General features: G+C 42.3%; 1 protein-coding gene across 2 annotated transcripts; it reads right to left on the reverse strand.

Moving 5' to 3' along the window:
- Nucleotides 1–143: 143 nt before the first annotated feature.
- On the reverse strand, nt 144–24,877 carry LOC116909389. 2 transcript variants are annotated; one of them, XM_032912950.1, is made up of 3 exons: nt 24,747–24,877; nt 9,074–10,305; nt 144–1,626 (listed from the first exon to the last, which is right to left on the reverse strand). In XM_032912950.1, the coding sequence occupies exons 2-3, from the start codon at nt 10,283–10,285 to the stop codon at nt 304–306; spliced, it is 2,535 nt and encodes an 844-aa protein (XP_032768841.1). In that variant the 5' UTR covers nt 10,286–10,305; nt 24,747–24,877; the 3' UTR covers nt 144–303. The 2 variants fall into 2 exon arrangements, with proteins under 2 accessions (XP_032768841.1, XP_032768840.1); XM_032912949.1 differs by lacking the exon at nt 24,747–24,877 and adding an exon at nt 23,989–24,657.

Below are 24,877 nucleotides of genomic sequence, written 5' to 3' on the forward strand. Positions count from 1 at the left end.
CACGAATGGTTACACAGTCTACTAACTTAGGAGAGTGAGGTGCTGCTTGTAGAATCTCCTTGGGACAAACACTCCAAGTTTAATTAGACGAAGATATTACAAATCATATGTATACAAACATGTATTCTCATACACGACCTTTAATGGAAGACAGTTCTTACACTGTGAACAACTCTTCTTCCACTCGCCACAGTGATAGTCTGTCTCTAAAAGAGATGAATCCTCCGGTCTTTCCCAGAAAATGTTTGCTGCTTAAAAGTAGGCTTTAAGTGAGTGACTGAAGCCAGTCCAAAGGTTAGAACCTTATAGTTCCATCCCTGCCTCCCAGTATTCGGTGTGGTCAGACACGCGCAATCCTGGCTTCTCTGATAAAAACTCTTCCTTATTAAGGAGAGCCTTGGCATCGTTTGCCACAGTATCAATGAAGAGACTTTTCCAATAGTAAGTCTTTCTAAAGTAAAGGCCTGAAGCAAGTGGTCCCCCAGTAACACTGGAAATATATTCAATATATTTCAACAGTTTTTCTCCGAAGGACATGTCTCTGTTCTCCGTTAACAAATGGAGAGACTTAATGTGTGCCTTGACTTCATCCACAGACACATTGAAATCATTGGCAATCTTTTCCAGCGAGGCTTCATCCAGGCCAAAGTAAGACCTGTAGAGATTCAAAGTGTCTTCCAACGTCTGCTTTTTATCACGCACTAAGCCCCCAAATGGAATGGTGGTCCAGGCTCCAGCTTTCAGGGCCTCTAGCCAGATCTTCTGTTTGAGGAAATCCCTCTTCCGGTCAATGGCAGTCTCAGTAACATTGTGCAAGGACAGCATGAAGATGTGACGCTTGTGGGCTGGGAGCTCCCTCAGGAGGGTGGTCTCCAGCTTTGGGAAGTCAAAGTCAGACACATCAAAGTTAGAGACTAGGAAGATGGGAGGCTCACTGGAGAGATCCTTCTGAAGATGTTGTGTACAGTCATCTCTAATTTTCTTTAATACACCGTCTCTGTTGAAAACTTTAGGTTTACTCCTCTCTTCATTACGGAGATCTTGATCTATCTTGGTTCGGACAAAGTAGAACTTTGTGTTCATCTTTGCAATGGCTTTGGCCAGATGTGCATCGGTTTCTTTGAAGCGCGTAGCCGAGATGATAACAAAGAAGTCGTACTCACCAAACTTCATTTCTGCTAGATAGTTTTGTGGTGGGAAGGTCGTGGACCCAATGCCAGGCAGGTCCCATATTGTCACATTGGCGAGCTTTGGGTGTGGGTATGGAGTTCTCTCCTTGGTTTTCTCTACCACACCAGTGGGGGCTGCACATGCTTCATCATCCCTCACTCCCCTCAGGGCATTGATGAAGCTGGATTTCCCTGCCCCTGTTTCTCCAGTCACAGCGATGTTGAGTGGGGCCTTGTCAATGTTTCTCAGAGCATGACTAGTTGTAGACAGTGCCCCCTGAAGGTTCTTATCCTCCAGATGGGATTCGATCAAGGTGACGGTTTCCTCAGAGAGGATTTTGCTTTCCTTCTTGAAACTCTTAAAAAAATTTTTCAAGCCGAGTGACAAAAGTTGAGCTGTTAAAGGAGAGGATCTGCTGGAGGAAGACTTGCATGTAGCTGTGTGTCCTGGAGGATGCTGAATAGGGAAGGACAGACAGACACCGTACTTATTAGTTCAGCAGGGCAAGGCCTAGGAGTTTGTTCTTATGGTAGAGAGGGACCTCAGCTGCTGATACCATTATCAACAGAACACCTTCCTCTCTGTTCCTGGCTGCTGGCTCTGCATGTCACGTGTCCTCATCCAGCCCTTACCTTCTGTAGTTTTTCCTCCTCCTAGGTTGTTCTGTTTTAGTCACGATCAATCCACGTGGTTTCCTACACCAGTGTTTACTTCTTATTTTAAGCTGTCTTTGCATTCTGTTTACTCCTATCACAATTAATACCCATAGGTTGTAAAACCCTTAAGGGCATAGATCAGCATCATATCTCATGGAAAGGCTCCCTGCTTCTTTTGAGTGCTTTGGGGGCATTGCTTCCTAGGCCTCATGACCTCTGGTCCTTCAGCACAGCCATTCTAGTTTCTCTTGCGTAGTCTGTGAACAAAGGGAGAAGGGGCATGAGGTGGGGAGCAGAAAAGATTCTTGACACGTCCAAAGAGGGTTGGATCCATTACTATATGTGTGTAATAGACTTCTTTTTAGCCACGGAGAAGATCAAAATTATGTCATTTGTAGAAAACTGGATGTAACTGTAGGTAGTCCTATTAAGACAATAAAGCCAGCCTCAGAAAGAGAAATGCATTTTCTCATTCACAGCGTTTAGATTTTTTTTTTTTACAGATACATAAGCTATATTGTAGAGTGTAGATTGTTGTCTATGTGCAGGCGAGGGCAGGCACAAGCTAAGGCTAGAGCCTGTGATTGGACAGTGGAAAAAGAAGGCAGGCTGAGAGTTTTAGAGATGGGACAGATAGGGACAGAGAGGACAGAAAGACAGAAGATGGAGGAGGAAGGGGACAAACTGGATCCGCCTGGCTTTGAATAGCCACAGGTAGCCATGGATATCTTAGAAGGGATAGAATAATATAGGACAATTTGTCCAATCTAGGTGGGCAGATTATATCAATATCAGTTGGCTCTGAGTTCATTGTGTGGGTGTTTTGCGGGTTGAGAATTTACTGATATAAATCTGATCGGTAAATTACAAGCCCCTAGAGTTTTGATTTCACTGGGTTACGGGGATTTGTGACAGGTAGTCCCAGGGAGTGGATGGATGGGAGGATAGTGAGCAGTTCTGAGGCAGGCGAACTACAGGGAACAGGGGAGACCACAGCTTGCAGCTCCTAATGGGGGAGGGCCAACCACGTTACTGGACTGTAGCTGGCATTAGCGTGGTTGGCTAATTTAATATTACATGCAACAGTAGATATGACATGAAAGTGCAAGTGAGGTAGCCTAGGCACTCGCCTTTAGGGACAAACTTAAGATTGGTCGTGCCGGAAAAAAAACCTCTTGCTTTTGTGTCGATCTGTGTCTCAGTGTCTCACTCAGGGGCATTTCGAAATGAGTACCATTCACCAAGAGTGGAGATCTTGCATTTGGGGGACCCTCCCCCGAGCGACCACCGACTAGACTGATAGGAGGCAAAAAAAGACCAAGCTTAGCAACAGGCGCCTACTTGTAAGTGTCTGTGTTGTCTCTCTGTCTTTAGCTTTCACTTTTGGCTCCTAAGTACAGTACTGGCTGCTAAGCCTCTGCTCTGGTGAGGTCAATTGTGGCTGGCAGATGTGCCTTACCACCGTGACCGTGGGGAGTCTGGAGGACGCTTCAGGCTCCCCGGAAGGAGTCAGAGGACTTTGCTCCTTTTGGAACCTGCTAGACTGGATTCTCGCCGGTCGACTGATCACCTGGTTTTTGGGCCTGTGGCAGAGGTGAACTGCCTTGTGTGTTGATTGTCTTTCTCTGTGTTTGTTGGTATCTCATTCTGTTTTTGGACTTGGACTGATGATATTTTTGGACATGAGACAGACTGACTCTACCCCGATAAACATCCTGGTTAACCACTGGAGGGAAGATAGGGAAAGAGGAGGAAACTTGTGAGTAGTAGTAAAGAAGGGCAGGCTAGTTACTCTCTGCTCCTCCGAATGGCCCACCTTTGGAATAGGGTGGCCATCCATAGGGACCTTTGATTTGCAGGTGATCAAAGTAGTAAAGAGTCTTTAGGCCAGGATTCCTTGGCCACCTAGATCAAGTGCCCTATATAGTTAACTGGGAGGATCTAGTGGAGGACTCTCCCCTCTTGGATAAAAGACTTTTTTATCTCTGAAACTCTCATAGGTCCTGGCCATGATGGAGAAGAACCCCATAGAGACCAACAAGTCTGTAAAGAACATCCTCCAGGACCCTTCCACAGTGGATCTGCTGCTGATGGATCCTCCACTCCCTTACCCTCCTATCATAGCCCCGGCTCCCATGGCCCCTTCTCAAGGATCTCCCTTGAGCTCTTGTCCAGCGTCCCTTTACCACCCGCTTCCTCCGGTCCCAGCAAGGGGGAGAGGGTGGGGAGGGACCCTTGGAACTGGGAAGGGCCACGGGGACCCAGAACGAAAGGGCCACTTCACCTGATACAACAGTGGCCTTCCCCCTCAGAGCCTATGGGCTCATAGATGAGAATGGCAATCAGGCCATGCAATCAATATTGGCCTTTCTCTTCGGCCAACTCGTACAACTGGAAGGCCCAACACCCCCTTTTAACCCAAAGGGCTGATTAATCTCTTTGAGACTGTTTTATTTACTCATCAGCCCACCTGGGATGCTATCCAACCACTCATGAGAGTGTTCTTCACCACTGAGGTGAGAGAAAGGATCCTCAATGAGGCCCGAAAAAACAAAAGTGTCCTTGGACATGGGGGCTCCCTCGAAAACCCAGCAGTCATTGATGCAGGATTCCCTTTAACCCAACCTGATTGGGACTTTAATTCAGCCAAAGGTAAGGAACACCTTAAGGTCTACCACCAGGGCTCTGTTGACAGGTCTCAAGGCAGCCACCAGTGGCCCACGAATTTGACCAAGGTACGTGAGGTTAGATAGAGATCAGACGAGTTATCTGCTGCCTTTCTAGAGTGGCTCATGGAGGCATTCTGCTAATATACGCTCTATGACCCCAGCAGTGAGGAATACAAAGCTACTGTCACTATGGCTTTTATAGACCTGGCTAATAGAGATATCAGGAAAAAGCTTCAGAGACAAGAGGGATGATAGGATAAGTCATTGAGGGATTTAGTACAGATTGCTGAGAATGTCTACCATAACAGGGAGACAGAGGAAGAGAAGGAGCAGAGAAAGAGAAAGGAAGAAGATGAAAGGGAGATGAAATAAAAGAAAAGCAACAGGAAAGGCATTTACAGAGAATCTTGGCTATAGTAGTTAGGGAAAGCAGAGAAGAGAGACTCCAACCAGAGAGACAGAAAACCCCTTGAAAAGGACCAGTGCACATATTGCAAGGAGAGGGGCCCCTGGGCCTGATGATGCTCCAACAAACAGAAGCCCAGGCTTTGGGGAAAGTGTCCCTAAGTGGTGAAGGTGCTAACTCTGGGGGAAGACAGCAACTAGGAAGGACAGGGTTTGGACTCCCCTCTCTGAACCCAGGGTAACTCTAAGAGTGGAGGGAAAACCCACTGAATTCCTGGTGGACAGGAGGCCTCATATCCACCTTGTTAGGGCCCTTAATTGTTCTCCTGCTACTGTTGACCTTTGGACCCTGTGTATTGAACAAGTTTATAACCTTCATAAAAGAGAGAATAGGGACAGTAGAGCTGATGGTCCTGAGCCAACAATATGAGACCGTGTGGACAGGACCTGAAGAATGTAAGTTAGTCACGAGAGAAGCCCTGAGTGTAGCTCCAAGATTGGAGCTTGTATAAAGGAACCTCAGGGCTTTTGCCAGCCTTACATCCACCTGCCTTGGGGCAAGGCTAGGCCAGCTTCCAGCTTCCTGCCTTGGGTTAAGGGTAGGTCACGTTCCATTCTCTACTCACAGGAACATTCTTGAGTAGAAAAATTCTCAGAATGTACTTAGTCGTGCTTGCTAGCCAATACATTTAAAGGTCAATATGCTTAGCCAATAAGTTTGAACTTTTACCTGACTGAGGTGACTTGTGCCCTTGACAAGTATAAAAACTGCTTGTAAAAGCCATTCGCAGTTGCCTTCTAGTCACTTGTCTTGAGGGACCAATTGAAGGTTGACCCTGATGCTGGAAAATAAACCTCCTCTTTTTGTACAGGGGTGTGGCGGGGGAGAAAGAAGGTGCTGGTGAACCTGTCTGGGGAACAAAGGAACTGAGGGTGTATTCATAACATGCAATGTGTGCTTGTTTGAAACTTCAAAACTAAGTGTTAAAAAGATTCATTTGAAAGGAGATATGCAATGGGGGAGGGTTGGGGGAACACCCATAAGGAAGGGGAGGGGGAGGGGATGTTTGTTCGAAACCGGAAAGGAATAACACTTAAAATGTATATAAGAAATACTCAAGTTAATAATAATAAAAAATAAATAAATAAATTAAAAAAAAAGAAAGGAGATATGCATCTATATTATTTCTTATTTTTCAGCAGGGAAGATAGATTGCCTCAGTTATAAGCAGAATCTTAAGAAATTGTCTGAGTGTTCCTGTTTTCAGTCCACAAACCTCAGGGTAATACCAATCCCCTCCCCCCCGAAAAAAAGAAGAAAAAAAAAAAAAGAAAGAAAAGAAAATCCCAACCGGATACAGAGGAAAGTAAGGAAGGAAGAAACTTAGGAAGAGATGTTAAAGAAGACACTTAAAAAAAAAAAAGACTTTTTTAAAGTTAAGAAACCTGACTAAAAAAGTATTTCCATCAAAGCCCTTCCTTGAGGAAGCATCAGTTCTTAAGGCAGAAGAAACAGGATAATGGTCAGGTGTGTTTCCTTTAGGAATCCACATACTACATATATGTCCATATATTACATATTTTGGACTTTTAGGCCACATTGATTTTTTGTCTGATACTCCTAGGTTATTATAGTCTTAGAAGGACATTGAAACTATATTTCATGAATTGTGGAAAACCAGACTTCATGATAGCTATGACTGTAGATCAAAGTTTATCAACACTGATACTAAAAATACTAGAACTTTAGGATGAGGGATATAAATCTATATTCTTTTCTCTTGATGTTAGAAACACACACAGGACTTTGGAATTAGAGTTGTAACAGAAGGAAAATGCAGGCAGTCAGGATAGATTGTCTTCAGTTTGCTCTAATATTCTGGTGTATGAAGATTTCAATATAGAACTTCAAGTACACAGAATTCTATTCTTGAGTCAGCTAATCACCTTTTTGGAAGCCATGTCACCAATAAAAGTACGGGAAAGGAGGGCATCATTGGGATAGATCCTACTGTCACTAGGAATAATATATTAAAATATCCAATCTCTCAGGGTAATTATTTGAGAATAGCAGTCCAGAGCTCTACCCATCACTGCCTCTCTGATGCTGGGACGTTGCCCACAATTGATTTACGAGTAGAAGCAATATTTAGGAACTCCTGGTGAGTGTGGCTACATAAATGAATTTAAATTCTTGTACAATGCATTGTTAATACCCTACTATTTATGTCACAGTTGCTTGCAGTATATGAGATTCCCAGTCTTGTGTGACCATCTGAAACAATATTTCTCAACAATTCTGACACGGATTAAACTGAGCCAAAACTCACTAGTTGCCACCAGAATAGTGACATGACATCTACACTGCGATGGCCAGCTGGAAATAAACCTAATATTACATAACAACTCAACCTCCTAAGACACACATTTCTGGAGGAATCCTCTTAATAAGGATATCCTATATACGTGGTAGGTATTTCCATTGAGAAACACAAATTGCTACAAAGAACACTATAACAATTCAAAATAGCCAAGGCAACAATGAGCTCAAAAGATGGAGAGATGACTGGGCAGTTGAGAGGACTGGCTACTCTTCCAGAGGTCCTGAGTTCAATCCCCAGCAACCACATGGTGGCTCACAACTATCTGCAATGGGATCTGATTCTCTGTTCTGAGTGTATGTAAAGACTTATACACACACAAATAAGTGTATAAGTACATATTCAAAAGGATTCCAAAGAAATTGAAGTAGATTAAATTTCTGTCGAATACTTTGAAAATAATGAAAAAAAATCTCAGTCACATGAGAGGCGAGAAATGTTGAAGGAGGAAATGTATCTGCTGAGCAACAGCGTATGTTGACAAGAACGAGAAGAAGGGACTTTTGGGGATAAAAGGGAACTAGCTAGATAAGGGCGGAGCATGGCAGAGGGCAGTAGGTAAAGGAATGAATGAGAACAGATAAGAATGAACGACGCTGTTTAATGGAATACGTGTATGGAAATGCCGTAAGGAAACTGACCATGTCATACATGCACCTAAAAAACCTCAACGAGATCCAAGAAAATACCAATGAATGAAATTAGAATGAAAACATAAGATTTGCCTGAGAAATTCAGAAATGTAAAATTTTGAAAGAAATCTTAAAAGTCCATTTACAATTGACACAACACACACGTACCAGATAAGAAGGCAGAGTAAGAAGGTAGGAAGAAGGGAAGGTAGACAGCGAGCAAAGAAGGAAGCAATCGAGTTTCAATAAGTAACCAAGGAAGTGACATGCTCCAAAGCAGTGATGAAAGAAATCTCAGAGAAGGCAACAAAAGATGCTAAGATTCCCCTGTTTAGTTCATAAACCTTAATGTTGTCAAAGTGCCCATGCTTCACAGAGTAATCTATGGACTCAATGCAATCTCAACTAAAACATCAATGCCATTTAGAATAGAACTGGACTGTGGAATCACAAATCACATGGGAACACAGAAGACTGCAGCTAGCCCGAGCAATATTGATCAAAACCAACAGGGTTGGGGGTCTCTGTAATACCTGATTTCAAGGCCTAGCACAGAGCCACAATGACAAAAGTAGCCTAACAGTGGCATGAAGACAGGTCCATAGACCAACAACCTGACAGGAAGAGCAGACCGAGAAATATATTCATAACCATGTAGCCAACAGAGTGCATCTACGGTCTATCAATATCTCAGCAAGGCTTCCAAATACTCACACTGCACAAAGGGCACATGGTTTGAAGAATGGAACTGGGCATCAGGTAAGACTAAACCTTGGCTCTCACCCTTCACCCTATAGAAAAACCAACCCTAAGTGGGCCAAAGAACTTAATATAAGATGGAAACCTTGAAGCTCTTAAAGAGAAATGGGTATGAAAAACTTCATCGGATTTTCCCAAATGGGTCCACAAAGCATAGGAATCAAAAGAAAATTAACAAGTAGCATTCCATCTAACTGAAGGACTTCTTAAAAACAAAGCAAATAAACCCCACACTAATGAAATGATTTAAAATGAAAGGTCTTAGGTGTGCATCGTCAACAGGTGCAGAAAATGGATATGACAAAATTCATCAGAGTCACTTTGAAACATCTCAACGAAGTGAAATAGAAAGTTGCTTCCCAGAACAACTGTCTAGAGACATTAGAGTTGAATGACCTCACCTTATTTGTCAAAAGCTCTTCTTTACTGAGGATAAGTTTAACATCACTTGCAACGGCGTCAATGAAATAATTTTGCAAGTGGAAAACCTTTGAAAAGTAAGGATGACTAATGTACTTCAATAGTTTATCTCTTAAGGATATATCTGGCTCATATGAGAGCAAATGGGGAGACTTAATGTTCGCCTTGAGTTCCTCCAGTGTCACGTCCAAATCCTCAGCAATGTTTTCAAGTGATGCCTCATCCAAGCCAAAGGAAGATCTATAGTCATTCAAAGTCTGTTCCAACATCTCTATGTCATTTTGGGTCAACCCCCTGAATGGTATGCTCGCCCATGCTCTTGGCATTATGGATTCCTTCCAGATCTTTTGTTTCAGCATATCCCTCTTCCGGTCTATGGTGGACTCTGTAACAGTTGGCAAAGTGAGCATGAAGATGTGGCGTTTGTAGGCTGGGAGCTCTTCCAGAAGGGTGGTTTCCAGCTTTCGGAAGTCAAAGTCAGACACATTAAAGTTAGAGACTAAGAAGACTGGGGGTTCCTGGTAGGTAACTTCCTTAAGTATACTTGAAATGGAATTTAGAATCTCCTCTAAGATGTTCTCTTTATCGAATCTCTTAGGAGCACTCAGTTTTACAACCATTAGATCAAGATCTATGTGAGTTCGAACAAAATAGAAACTCCTATTCATTTGCACAATGGCTTTGGCAAGTTCTGCGTCATTATGCTTAAAGCGTCCAGAAGAGACAATAATGAAGAAGTCATACTCCTCAAACTTGATTTTCTTCAGATAATCATGTGGTTGGAAGGCAGGAGACCCAATGCCAGGCAGGTCCCACAGTGTCACACAGGGAAACTTTGTGTATGTGTATGGTGTTCTTTCAGAGGTCGTATGGACCACCCCAGTGGGAGCAGCTGTACCTTCTTTATCAGCCCCCACTCCCTGTAGAGCATTAATGAGACTGGACTTTCCAGCCCCAGTCTCCCCTATCACTGCGATGTTCAGCGGGGCTTTCTCAATGTCACTCAGAGCATTGCTGATTGCAGAAACTGTTTCCCGAAGGTTTCCACCCTCTAGGGATGATTCGATGAAGGCGATTAATTCCTGAGACAGGATTTTGGTTTTCATCTCGAAATTCTGAAGATTTGTGCCAAAGCTGGAGGTCAAATCAGGATCCTCCTTTGGAGGGGTTGTAGAAGAAGAAGTCTGACCCATGCTGGGAAATGTCGATGGTACTAAAGGGAGGAAAGAACCAGAAAGGTCAATAAATTAGTGCAGCAAGAACAACCAATGGGAGAGCAGGGCCCAGCACCTGCCCCTACATTATAAATAGGGACTTTCTCCCTTTAATCAAATGTGCAGCACTGAACAGCACTTACTCCTGGCTTTGGCTTTAAATTTTGGTTTGACTCACACTCCTTAACCTTTGACTATTTTCTTTTTTACAGTGTTTTTTAGTTCTTCAAGACCAAATTCAAGCCTGTAACACCATCATTAAGGAGGTTGTGCAATGGATGACAAATTTGAGCTTAGCCTGAGCTATGACACCAAGATGTTGTCTGGAAAAGAACTTATCCAAATTCAAAGCTCTGTCACTCTCTCCAAATAAGGTCATGTCATGACATGCACACTCACTTTCAGGTTTTCAGTTTTACTTCAATAATTGACATGAATGATAGCAAACTCAATTGGAGAACTCAGCTCACAGTCAGAAGGAGTAGCCTAAGGATGTGGAGACTCTTGATGTATCCTTCTTGGGTTTACTACGACTTTGATTTCTATGAAACTCCTTTCACTCTTTGGTGCTGAAAACCCTTTGTTTTGGCAATTAAAACCTTGTGGTTGTGGTGGTCACAGACACTGGTAGGGAAGCTGCTACTGTGGTTTTGTCAAATGGGCATGATAATGCCCATCAATTTGTCATTTATATGTTTATGTTTATATTCATGAATTAGTATGGCTGTCAACTTTGGCAATAGAAGCTGCTCTGTACAGTAAATAAGAACGTTGTAAGACCCCATAGTGGCCTTACCTCAGGAGCGCCACCCACAGAGCACAGATTGACAAAGTGACCGCTGCAATAGCATGAGGGTATAAGGTTTTTAATCCACGTACGTGGGGTTGCTCATCCACACAGGGAGAGGCAACCCTGAACCCAAAAAGCACACAACTTTTATTCATTACAGAGGGCAGACTTCAGCAACAGGGTTAGCTGGCCATTCTCATTGATGGTGCACAGGACAAAGGAAATGGTCAGGTATTGGCTGGCCTGCTCAAGGGGCTGTTCTTGGCTCAGTTGGTCACTTTCCTCATCCAGCCCTACACCTGGCCTTGGTCAATCAGTAGGAAAGGGCTAAGTTGGCACTTCCCTTAGAGGGGGAGTGAACTGGGTGGTCAGGCAGGGTCAAGATGACATCTTGCAGTTGTTCTTGGAATTTACCACAGGGAGGAGTAGGGGGCCTTTCCAAGAACAGTTATTTTTGTTTTGTCTTAATTAGCTTAGTCAGAATCTTGATCACCAAAACTTTATCATATCACTGGGCATCATGACATTAGACGTATCTTTTAGAAAGGTCACAAGTTTGTCATAGGCATCCTGACCACCAGATGTATTTCTCAAAACCTTGTTTTTATAACTTTGTTTCTCATATCTATGAAACTTTGAAACTTTATTTCTTCAAGAATAGCTTTAAAGTAACTCATAATTGTCAAAGAGTTGAGTGTAAGTGACTTTTGAATGCTCAGTCTTAAATGTGATATCTAAATGATGAGACAACAGAAATGATGTGAGAACTGGGGGAGGGGTGGAGTATTTTGACAATATAAAAATCCTGAAATAGTAAAAACCCAAATTATTCAGTCAATTAGTGGGCTAATGAGTTGTAGAGACAGTGAAGAGACTCAATGAAATAACTAATACTTACTTAAATTTTTACTCAATATCCTGAACTATCAGATAAAAGGCAATAAAATTAGAATGGTACCACCATGAAACCACCACCACCAAATGTAGAAAGGAGGAACCATATTCCCTGTTAGAAATTGGGGCAGTTCCTTCAGAACTTGATCACTGTCCCAGGTACACTATTCAATTCAATCTGAAGGACCTTTAGTCAACAAACCACAGAAATGCAAACACATGCATGGTATAGCTACTCTGTTGACGGTTGTTATAAAATCAAATCGGTGTAGATATTCATATACAGATGAATGGACAAAGAAATTATGGTACATATGCTTAATACAGTTCTAGGCCATCGTGAAGAAAAACGAAACCATGACATTTTCAGGAAAAAAAAAAGTTAGTGTAACTGGAAGTTGTTGTTCAGAGAAAAGACCTCAGAAAGACAAATAGCCCATGATGTCTTTCACAGACTGAAGCTAACCTTACCAAAGTGTGTGTGTGTCCCCCAGAAACGTGGCCTAAGAGGCAGATGCATGCAGATGAGTTTAAGGTCAGCCTGGTCTACAAAGTGAGTTCAACATCCAGGGCTGTTATATAGAGAACCTTGTCTTGGAAAAACAAAACAAAGCACATGCCCTCCAAAATTTTTGGTGTTGTTTTCCCTAATGGTACAGCTGCTGGAAGACTAGGTAGTGGAAAAACTATGTTGTCACTGGGTATCTATTTCCTGTCTAGTCATTCATTTTATGCTGTTACAATCAAACTTGCTCACATGCTATTATGACTGTTACAAGGAAACTTCCTCATGTACTGTGAGTAGGAACTTTTTCACGTCCTAGTTAACTGTTAACCCAAAGTCTGTTATGTTCTATGCTTTATTGTTCTTGGAAGCAAACCATAATGGAGGTCAATTAGACTTGCTTTATATAGTTAGTCACAATAAGCTTGGATGCATGACCTCCCTGGGAATCCACATCCTACTTTCTGTCGTGTGTGTGGGTAACTGGTTGTCAAGTTAGGACATGAATGCTAGGCAAGTCAAGGCACCCTGCCACAGTTGAATAACCCAACCAATGAAGGCAGTATAAGCATGCCACCAACATATGTTCCTTAGGAAATCTCCTGTCCATAGATACAGATTGGTGGAAGAATTTGGCACAGAGATTTGCCAATTTCAGGCTTCAAAACTCTGTATGAATCTGGGTCAGAGTTAGTTGGCTCCCAAGTCTAGTCAGTGGCACTGATCGATCAGTCTTGGGGCAAATTCTCCATAAACTATCCCTGGCTGACTGCAATTGGTGTACGGTGGTGTGGTTTGTGAGGCAACTCCTGGACCCCAACTTAAGTAAGTGTTGTAGATTTGTCTTTTAATATACCCCAGGTGATGTCTCATCTTGATTGTCAACCTGACTACATCTAGAATTAACTGAAACCCAAGCAACTGGGCGACCTGTGAGACATTTTTCTGTTTTGGGTCATTTGAGGTTGGAAGATCTACTCTAGATCTGGGCTCCATCTTCTGGCGGCAGCTCACATAAAGGGCCATGGAAGGACACATTTCTTCTTTGTCTGCTTCCTCTCATTAGCACCGGCGAGTCTATCTGTTCTGCGGCTGAGGCTTTCCTTCTCTGGAATTAGAGCCCATTTCTTAGTGGATACTGAAGGCGGGCTGTGACATTCAGCCTCATGGACTGCATCTTGGCCTTTCTTTCAGGACGTACATACTGTTAGACTGGCCACTCTATTAAATCTCCTCTAATGTATATAGATTCTTGTTAACAGTTCTGCTCCTGTGGAGAACCTTGGGCTAAACTATGCAGAAATGAGAATATTCTCCCTCTATCATCCTAGTTGAGAGAAAGGTAAGATGGACGGCCAGCATTCGTGGATCTTACTAGTCACCTTATAGAGAGTTTTCAGAACATCAGCTGCAGATGACAAGTTGCCTCTTGATTCCAGCAACACAGAACTGTATCTGTGTTCTGGATATCCCAAATTGGAACATATGTCTCTTATATAGAGCAGATTAAGGCTGGATGGTGTACAATGGTACTTTTATAGGAAAATAGGAAGATATTAGGTGCACAGTCAGACTTGGTTTCTAAGTTTATGTTGGCTACAGGAGAATCAGGTAGGTTTTAGGAAACAGGGTCTCAGAGGGAGGACTTAAGCTTAGGCTGGGGACAATTTTAGTTTAGTTTAGTTCCTAAGAGTCCATGGATCTGACAAAATCAAACATCCTCTTCCTGATAACGTCCTGAAGAAATTGGGAAAGGAGGGAACACTTCTCAACATAATAAAGGTTATGTATGGAAAACATCTAGCCAATGTTTGCGAAAACCTTCAAGCAAACTCAAGAGCACAAGAAGACAAGGGTTTCCATTTATTATCCACTTTGTTTTTCTTTTTAAATCCTTTTTGTTGGATTTTTAAAAACTTACATTTTAAATGTTATCCCCTTTCTTGTTTTCCCCTCCAGAAACCTGCTATTCCATCTCTCCCCCTACTTTTATGAGGGTGCTCGCTCCCTCTCTCACCCACCCACTCCTTCCCTCCCACTGTCCTGCCCTGACATTCCTCTACACTGGGGCATCGAAGCCCAAAAAGGCCATCCTCTGATACATATGGGGATGGAGTCATAGGTCCATCCCTGTGTACTCTTGGGATGGTGGGTTTAGTCCCTAGTTGCTCTGGAGGTCTGGTTGGTTGATATTGTTGTTCTTCTTATGGGGTTGCAAACCCCTTCAGCTCCTTCAGTCATTTCTCCAACTCCTCCATTGGGACCCCATTCTCAGTTCAATGGTTGGCTTCGAGCATCTGCCACTGTGTTTGTCAGGTTCTGGCCGAGCCTCTCAGGAGACAGCTATATCAGGCTCCTGTCAGCATGCATTTCTTGGCATCAACAGTATTGTCTGGGTTTGGTGGCTAAATATGGGATGGATCAGTGTCTGGATGGCCTTCCCTTCAGTCTCTGCTTCACACTTTATCTCCATATTTGCTCCTGTGAGCATTTTTGTTCCTTTTCTAAGGAGGCCTGAAGCATCCATACTTTTGTCTTCCTTCTTCTTGAGCTTCATGTTGTGTGAATTGTATCTTGGGTATTTTGACCTTTTGGACTAATATCCACTTATCAGTGAGTGCGGACCATGTGTGTTCTTTTCTGATTGGGTTACCTCTCAAGGATTATATTTTCAAGTTCCACCCATTGGCCTAAGGATTTCATGAAGTCATTGTTTTTAATAGCTGAGTAATATTCCATTGTGTAGCTGTACCACATTTTCTGTATCCATTCCTCTGTTGAGGGACATCTGGGTTCTTTCCAGGTTCTGTCTATTATAAATAAGGCTGCTATGAACATAGTGGAACATGTGTCCTTGTTATATTTTGGAGCATGTTTTGGGTATATGCGAGGAGAGGTATAGCTGGGTCTTCAGGTAGTATTATGTCCAATTTTCTGAGAAACCTTCAGACTGACTTCCAGAGTGGTTGTACCAACGTGCAATCCCACCAACAATGGAGAAGTGTTCATCCTTAACAGCATCTGCTGTCACCAGAGTTTTTGATCTTAGCCATTCTGACTGGTGTGAGGTGGAATCTCAGGGTTGTTTTGATTTGCATTTCCCTGACCACTAAGGATGTTCAACATTTCTTTAAGTGCTTCTTGGGCATTAAACATTCCTCAGCTGTTAATTCTGTTTAGCTCAGCAGCCCATTTTTATTTGATTCTCTGTAGTCTAACTTCTTGAGTTGTTTGTCTATATTGGCTATTAGCCTGCTATCAGATGTAGGATTGGTAATGATCTTTTCCCAATCTGTTGGTTGCGATTTTGTCCTATTGACAGTGTCCTTTGCCTTACAGAAGCTTTGCAATCTTATGAGGTCCCATTTGTTGATTCTTGACCTTAGAGCATAAGTCACTGGTGTTCTGTTTAGGAAAATTTTCCCTGTACCAATGTGTTCAAAGCTCTTGCCCACTTGCCCTACTATTAGTTTGAGCGTATCTGGTTTTATGTGGAGGTCCAAGATCCACTTGGACTTGAGCTTTGTACAAGGAGATAAGAATGGATCGATTTGGGTTGGGGATTTAGCTCAGTGGGAGAGCGCTTGCCTAGCAAGCGCAAGGCCCTGGGTTCGGTCCCCAGCTCCGAAAAACAGAAAAAAAAAAAAAAAAAAAAAGAATGGATCAATTTGCATTCTTCTACATGCTGACCTCCAGTTGAACCAGCACCATTTGTTGAAAATGACATCTCTTTTTCACTGGATGGTTTTAGCTCCTTGATCAAAGAGCAAGTGACCATAGGTGTGTGGTTCATTTCTGGGTCTTCAATTCTATTCCATTGATCTACCTGCCTGTCTCTATACCAATACCAGACAGTTTTAATCACTATTACTCTGTAATACCGCTTGAGGTCAGAGATGATGATTCCCCCAGAAGTTCTTTTGTTGTTGAGGATAGTTTTGGCTATCCTTGGTTTTTTGTTATTCCAAATGAATTTTCAAATTGCTCTTTCTAACTCTGTGAAGAATTGACTTGGAATTTTGATGGGATTGCATTGAATCTGTTGATTGCTTTTGGCAAGATGACCATTTTTACAAATATTAATCCTGCCAATGTATGAGCATGGGAGATCTTTCCATCTTCTGAGATCTTCAATTTCTTTCTTCAGAGACTTGACGTTCTTGTCATACAGATCTTTCACTTGCTTGATTAGAGTCACCCCAAGATATTTTATATTATTTGTGATTATTGTGAAGGGTGTCATTTCCCTAATTTCTTTCTCAGCCTGTTTATCCTTTGAGTAGAGGAAGGCTACTGATTTAATTTTAAAACCAGTCACTTTGCTGAAGTTGTTTATCAGGCTTAGTAGTTCTGTGATGGAACTTTTGGGGTCACTTAAGTATACTATCATATCATCTGCAAAAGTGATATTTTGAATTCTCTTCCAATTTGTATCCCTTTGACCCCTTTTTGTTGTCTAATTGTTCTGGCTAGGACTTCGAGACCTATATTGAGTAAGTAGGGAGAGAGTGCGCAGCCTTATCTAATGCCTGATTTTAGTGGGATTGCATCAAGTTTCTTTCCATTTAGTTTGATGCTGACTACTGGTTTGCTGTATATTGCTTTTACTCTGTTTAGGTATGAGCCTTGAATTCCTGATCTTTTCAAGACTTTCATGATGAAGAGGTTTTGAATTTTGTGAAGTGCTTTCTTCGCATCTAATGAAATGATCATGCATTTTTTCTTTCAGTTTGTTTACATAGTGAGTTACATTAATGGATTTCTGTATATTGTACCATCCCTGCATCCCTGGGATGAAGCCTACTTCATCATGATGGATGATCATTTTGATGTGTTCTTGGATTAGGTTTGCAAGAATCTTATTGTGTATTTTGGCATTTATATTCGTAAGGGAAATTAGTCTGAAGGTCTCTTTCTCTGTTGGGTCTTTGTATGTTGTAAGTATAAGTGTAATTGTGGCTTCATAGAAGGAATTGGGTAGTGTTCTTTCTGTTTCTATTTTGTGGAATAATTTGGACAGTATTGGTATTAGGTGTGTATGAAGGTCTGATAGAATTCAGCATTAAACACATCTGGTCTTGGGCTCTTTTTGGTTGGAAGACTTTTAATGATTGCTTCTATTTCTTTAGTAGTTATGGGACTGTTTAGCTGGTTTATCTGATCATGATTTAACTTTGGTACTTTGTATCTGTCTACAAAATTGTACATTTCCTCCAGATTTAACAGTTTTGTTGAACATAGGCATTTTTAGTAGGATCTGATGATTTTTTTGAATTTTCTCAGTTTCTGTTGTTATGTCTTCCTTTTAATTTCTGATTTTGTTGATTTGGATACTGTCCCTGTGCTCTCTGGTTAGTCTGGTTAAGGGTTCATCTATCTTGTTGATTTTCTCAAAGAACCAGCTCCTGGTTTTGTTGATTCTTTGTATAGTTCCTTTTGTTTGATTTCAGCCCTGAGTTTGATTATTTCCTGCTGTCTACTCCTCTTAGGTGTATTTGCTTCTTTGTGTTCTAGAGCTTTTAGGTGTGCTGTCAAGCTGCTAGTGTATGCTCTCTCCAGTTTATTTTTGTAGGCACTCAGAGCTATGAGTTTTCCTCTTAGCATTGCTTTCATTGTGTCCCAATGTGGTTATGTTGTGCCTTCATTTTCATTAAATTCTAAAAAGTCTTTAATTTCTTTCTTTCTTTATTTCTTGACCAAATTGTCATTGAGTAGGTCTTTGTTCAACTTCCATATATATGTGGGCTTTCTGTCATTTTTGTTGTTATTGAAGACCAGCCTTAGCCCATGGTGATCTGATAGGATGCATGGGATTATTTCAGTATTCTTATATCTGCTGAGGTCTGTTTTATGACTGATTACATGGTCAATTTTGGAGAAGGTAACATGAGGTGCTGAGGAGGTATATTCTTTTGTTTTAGGATGAAATGTTCTGTAGATTTCTGTTAAATCCATTTGGTTCATAACTTCTGTTAGTTTCTCTGTGTCTCTGTTTAGTTTCTATTTCCATGATCTGTCCATTGCTGAGAGTGGGGTGTTGAAGTCTCCCACTATTATTGTGTGAGGTTCAATGTATGCTCTCTTAGAGTCTGTATGACATCTGTCTAGGATCTTCTGGCTTTCCTTGTCTCTGTCGAGAAGTCTAATGTAATTCTGATAGGTCTACCTTTATATGTTACTTGACCTTTTCCCTTTACTGCTTTTAATATTCTTTCTTTGTTTTGTGCCTTTGGTGTTTTAACTATTATGTGACAAGAAGAATTTATTTTCTGGTCCAATCTATTTGGAGTTCTGAAGGCTTCTTGTATGATTATAGGCATCTCTTTCTTTAGGTTAGGGAGGTTTTGTTCTATAATTTTGTTGAAGATATTTACTGGCCCTTTAAGTTGGTAATGTTCACTCTCTTCTATACCTATTATCTTTAGGTTTGATCTACTTGTCATATCCTGGATTTCCTGAATGCTTTGGGTTAGGGTCTTTTTGTATTTTGCATTCTTTGATGGCTGTGCCAATGTTTTCTATGGTATCTTCTGCCCCTGAGATTCTCTCTTCTATCTCTTGTATTCTGTTGGTGATGCTTGTGTCTATGACTCCCGATCTCTTCCCTAGGTTTCCCATCTCCAGGGTTGCCTCCCTTTGTGATTCCTTTATTGTTTCTATTTCCATTTTTAGATCCTGGATGGTTTTTCTCAGTTTCTTCACCTGTTTGGTTATGTTTTCCTATAATTCTTTAAGGGATTTTTGTGTTTCCTCTTTAAGGGATTTTTACCTGTTTACTTGTGTTGTCCTGTATTTTAAGGGCATTACCTGTTTAAGGGAATTATTTATGTCATTCTTAAAGTCCTCTAACACCATCATGAGTTGTGACTGCAAATCAAAATCTTGCCTTTCTGTGTGTTGGGGGTATCCAGGGCTTGCTGTGATGGGGGAACTGGGTTCTGATGATGCCAAGTCACCTTGGTTTCTGTTGCTTAGGTTCTTGCCCTTGCCTCTCACCATCTGGTTATCTCTGGTGTTAGCTGGTCTAGCTCTCTCTGACAGTGGCTTGACCCTCCTGTAAGCCTGTGTGTTAGCACTCCTGAGAGACCAGCTCTTTTCCGATGAGATTTGGGTACATAGACTTGTGGCACAGGGTCAGCTCCTGGTGCGGACAGAAACCAGAAGGATCTTGTCCCAGAGTGCTCCTTGTTTTCTCTGTCCTGAGGGCTTTAGGTGGGTCCCTCAGAGCAGAAGTGGTGGGTTCACCTGTGCTCTCAGGTGTGTCAGCACTCTTGGGTGACCAGCTCTCTCCCAGCGGGATGCAAGCACAAAGAGATGTGGCCTGTTATCCACTTTTTATTCAGTTCAATATTGGAAGTCTTAGGTAGTACAACAAAAACCAAGAAAAAAGTTATATAAATAGAAAAGAGAAGAGTCAAAGATAATATAAAGTTCTATCCATAGAGAACCTAAGGTTTTCCTCAGAGAACTCTTAGAATCTTAGAATCATTTCAGCAAAGTGACAGAATTCAAAATTAGCATACAAATCTTGGTTACCTTCATGTATACCAATGACAAACATGCTAAACACGAAACTGGGACTCAGTCTCATTGACACCATTAGCCAGCACCTTTTCCCTAGTAACTTACCTTGGAATAAGCCTATCCAAGGAGGGAAAAGCCCGCCATAATGAAAACTTATAGTTTCAAAAAAATTAGAAGACACTAAAAAAAAAAAAAAAACCCCAAAAAATAAAACTACTCATGCTAAAGGAGTAGAATTTATGTCATCGAAATGACTGGCTTAAGAAAATCAATCTACAGATTCAATGCATTTCCCATCAATACTCTGATGCCATCATTCATAGAAATAGAAAATTTTTTTTAAAAAAATATTTATTTATTTATGTATGCAAGCACAGTGTCTCTTGTCTTCAGACATACCAGAAGAGGGCATCAGATCCCATTACAGATGGTTGTGAGCCACCATGTGGTTGCTGGGATTTGAACTCAGGACCTGGAAGAACAGTCAGTGCTCTTAACCACTGAGCCATCTCTCCAGCCCTAGAAAAATCTTAAAATGTAGTTGAAAGCATGAAAGATCTCAGACAAACAAAGCAGTCCTGAGATGGGAAAGTGCCAATAACATCACTGTACTTGGTTTCAAGCTGTGCTTCAGAATGAGGTAACAAAAGCATACGGTAGTGTCTCAAAGCAGACGTGTAAAAAAGCAGGAGAGTGCAGATGATACGGATGTAAATCCACAGGGCTACAACCACCTGACTTTCTTTGCTTGTGTTTCTGTTTCCTCCTTTTCCTCTTTTTTGTCTTCTAAAGGATCTTATTGGAGAAAGGACTTTCCCTTAAGAAATGGTGCCCAACTGACAATGCTTCTTAGGAACTATTTGGGACCTAGAAGTAGCATGTGTGTGACCACGAAAAACTGGTGCTTCAGATGACAAACCTGTGGGATTCAACTTGGGGGCTCTTCCTGCCCCAGGGAAACTTGACTACAGATGGGACTGAGGTTCTGCATTCTCCACTATGCCACACAGCCACAGCTTCACGCCTGGGCAGTCTCCTGCTTCTGCAGCCTGTGAGTGAAGCCCCGAGCACTGTGGTGTCTTGGCCTCACTACAGACAAGGAAGCCTGTCTGGAGCCTCCCAGTCCCAGTGTTTCTCATGACTTAGAAACCTGTGGGACCTGGAATTGACCCAAGCTATCCTGCAGTGTGTGCTCTATCAGAGAGTGGGACAGGGCCCCAGATGCCGCATGGATCCTGCAGTACTCTGGACTCTGTCCCACAATGCCATGTGTTAGTGTTAGTATCTCTTGATTATGAAGATATAAAACTGCTTTAACTCTTGAACTGATTTCTATTTACACAGAAAGGAATAGGACTGTCCCTGGTTTTCAGGGACACTAGCCAGGCCCTCATGGTTCAGATGCTCAGTATGTACAGATAACCCATGCACACCCTCCATAGCCTCCAGTCACTGAGATTACCTATAATCATATAAAGCACAACACTGCTCCATTTGTGTCAATTCAGCACAATACTTGATGCATAGCAAATGCTAATTTTGTCTTCTAGAAATTTCTGAATTCTTTTCCGTCAGGTATTTTCAATCCATGGTTGGTTTATCTCAAGGCTGTAGAAACTGTAAGTGCAAAGAGTCCACCATCTTCATCACAACATCAAGACAGGCTTTGTCAGGGTTTGACCCAGTTTTGGAAACTGTGTTCCTAACAGCAGAACTGCTTGTGGTTTTTAGGGATACACATCCAAAACTACCGTGTGTTCACTTGTATCATATGCTGGGATTTATGCAGTATATTACAACCTCCTTTAATGTACTCAACATCCCATACATTACTGAAGACATGAATACTAGACACCAAGAAGTGCAATTATTCGATTTACTTATTTTTATTTTTGGCCAAGTTCTGATGTGTTTTAGCAACTTTGTTAAGAAGATTGGGGACTGTTTGTTTTAAACAAGATTTTATTAATGTAAAAAAAAAAAATGGTGCCCAAAACTCTGGGAAAAAAATACACTTTAAGAAGTTGGGTTAGGTAGGGGGCTTTCCCAGTAGGGTTCCAGCTGCTTAGGAAATAAGGCCATGGACTACAAGCAGGAGCTCAGGGAAGTTAAAAGCTTCTGTACAGCGAAGGAAACAGTCAAGTAAAGAGACAGCTTGCCCAATGAGAGGGGATCCTAGTTAGCAATTCATTCAACAGAACATTAATATTCAAACTATGTAAAGGACTTAAACAAAACCCTGATTAATAAGAAAACAAACAGCCCAATCAAAACATGGGGCATGTAACCGAACAGAGTTCTCAGAAGAAATACAAATATTTTTAAAAACATGTTCAGTATCCTCAGCCATTGAAACACAGGATTGTAGCTACTTTGGGATTTTATCTCACAGGAGTCAGAGAGAAAATGGCAACAGAGGCTGGTGTGGATGTTGGGTAAGGGGAGTCCTTATTTGCTGCTGCGGGGTTGTAAACAAGGGCAGCCATTGTGGAATCAGTAAAACCATTCCTGAATGTAGCCCCAAAGGACTCTGTATCCTAGCACACAGATATTGGAAGATGTTCATTACTGCTCCAGAGACAATAGCTGGGAAATGCAATCAGCCTGGATGCATGTCAGCTGATAAATGGAGAATGAAAATGTGCCACAGAGGCACAATGGAACTGGATTCATGCATAAGGTAAATGCAAATATATAATTTTCAGAAAAGCTGGCCGGGCTACTAAACGTTAACTGAGTTCACCCAATGTCAGAAGGGCAAACCTGATGTTCTCTCTTAGATGTGGATTCCAGCCTCTCATTTTTTAGGTGTGTAGATCTATGTTGTAGGAAGTGTTTGCAGAGGCCTGGAAACTGGAAGCGGGTCTGTAAGAGGGGTAAGAAACAGCTTTGGGGGATAGATAGTAGCGTAGAGGGATGTACGAGTGGACAGTGGGATAGTGGGAACTGAGAAGTTTGAACAGGGAGGACAGCCGGAGAGCTGCGCCACAGGACTGGCTGTGGTGGAGCCAAGCAAAAACCGGTCTGTATGAACAAGCTATAAGGAAATAAGCTCCTTTTCAAGTTCATAAAAGCAAAATAAAATTTGGACAGAGATATCCTGAGCGGGTGGGTGAAGCTGCTCCCAGAAGCCAAAGACCCAAGAGTGGCCTACTCCACCATGATTTGATGATAATGAAGGCTCCAACCCCACTGCCCCAATAGTCAAGGAATTGTTAATGCTGGTTACATCAACAGTAGCTTCTCACGGTTCCCTTCCAGACAAGGAAATAGCAGTGAGTGTTCTGGGTAGGATTTTATCCTTATGGGGTAAATAAAGTAGTTTCATCATAGCTGGGTGTGGTGGTTCATGCTGTTAATCACAGCCCCAGAAGGCAAAGAGGCAGAAGTAGATGAGTTTGAGGAATGCGATTTACACATTCTAGACCAGCCAGAGCCACACAGAGTGATCAGTATCAGCCAAAACCAAAAACCAAACCAAACCAAACCAAACCAAAACAAAAAAAACCCCAACAACTACAAAAAGCTACAATAACAACCCTCCACCCCAAACAGACTCTAGCATTGACTCTGAGGAATCTGGTCACACAATCTGCCTTCTTTCTCCAAGGTCAAACTGGGATCAGAAGAGCAACAGACCGGGTTGGGGATTTAGCTCAGTGGTAGAGCGCTTGCCTAGGAAGCGCAAGGCCCTGGGTTCGGTCCCCAGCTTCGGGGGAAAAAAAAAGAAAAGAAAAGAAAAAAATAGAAGAGCAACAGACCCAGGATGGGCAGGTGATAAGGAGGTTTGTTGCTGACTGGCTGTTGGGTTGGTGCTCTGTGGTGCAGAAGACAGAGAAGGGCCTTTCTGTGAACAACCCCTGAGTGAAATCAGCCATAACAGAACTACTCGGTACCAGGAGACTACCTTTGATACCATATAAGTAAGTAGGATTTCTGGTCAAGCTGCACTTAAAACCCTTCACATACCTGCAGTGATGTGATGGCAGTGGCCCTCCTGTGATGTCACCTCTTCTCTGGGAGCGAGGTCACTGGTTCAGCTTTCTATGGAATCCTCTAAGCTGGGATGTTCAGGAAACAGATGCTACAACACAGAGTGTTGGCGTCTTGGTGCTCTGGAGAGAAGAACAGCTGGGAGGTAAAGGCGGAGTTCTCTGATTCCTTTCCAGATCTCGGTTCACACAGTCTTTGCTCTTTGCTCTGCATTCCTCAGATCTGAATCCCACCTGCCTTGTCCGTGAAGGAAGGGACTGCAGTGAGGGTAGGCTTTAGTTTCTGTTCCCAGATCTCTGTGACTGGCTTACACAATCAGCTGAAAAGGTTTCACATCCTTCAACAGAGAGGGAGGCGGAGCTCTGCTGAAGTGGCCAACTTCCGGAGTGCTGTGGTGGGTACTCTGGTAGCCTAGCCCAGTGTCAGGGCTCCGCGCCCCCGCACTGTCCACTCTGTTTTCCTATCTCAAGACCCTCTTTTCAGATGATGTCATCTATTGCTGGACAGTACTGACTTTCAGAGCCAGTGAGCCCATGGTTCAATGATTGCAGCTTGCTGTAACCCTGCCTGTGCCTGTTGTTCTGTTGACATACTTTTTTTTTTTTTAATTTTCTTTTTTTTCCAGAGCTGGGGACCGAACCCAGGGCCTTGCGCTTGCTAGGCAAGCACTCTACCACTGAGCTAAATCCCCAACCCCAATATCATTCTTCTTATTTTGAGATAGACACACTTACTGGCCTGGACTTCACCAATTAGACAAGCTAGCTTCAGGGATCTGTCTCACTCCTTCTTCAGGGATTTGTCTCACTCCTTCCTCAGTGCCGGAAATACAAAGTCACTCTACTATGCCTATCTTTTATGTGGA

The sequence above is a fragment of the Rattus rattus genome, chromosome 9, assembly GCF_011064425.1.
Source record: "Rattus rattus isolate New Zealand chromosome 9, Rrattus_CSIRO_v1, whole genome shotgun sequence".
Lineage (NCBI taxonomy): Eukaryota > Metazoa > Chordata > Mammalia > Rodentia > Muridae > Rattus > Rattus rattus.

Bases quoted from the DNA above. Each gene is read 5' to 3' on its own strand.
- LOC116909389 (XM_032912950.1), bottom strand. From the start codon at position 10,285: ATGGGTCAGACTTCTTCTTCTACAACCCCTCCAAAGGAGGATCCTGAT. The intron at 1,627-9,073 runs GTGAGGTCATTC...TTCCCTATTCAG, and splicing joins AAGAGCTTTTGACAAATAAG to CATCCTCCAGGACACACAGC.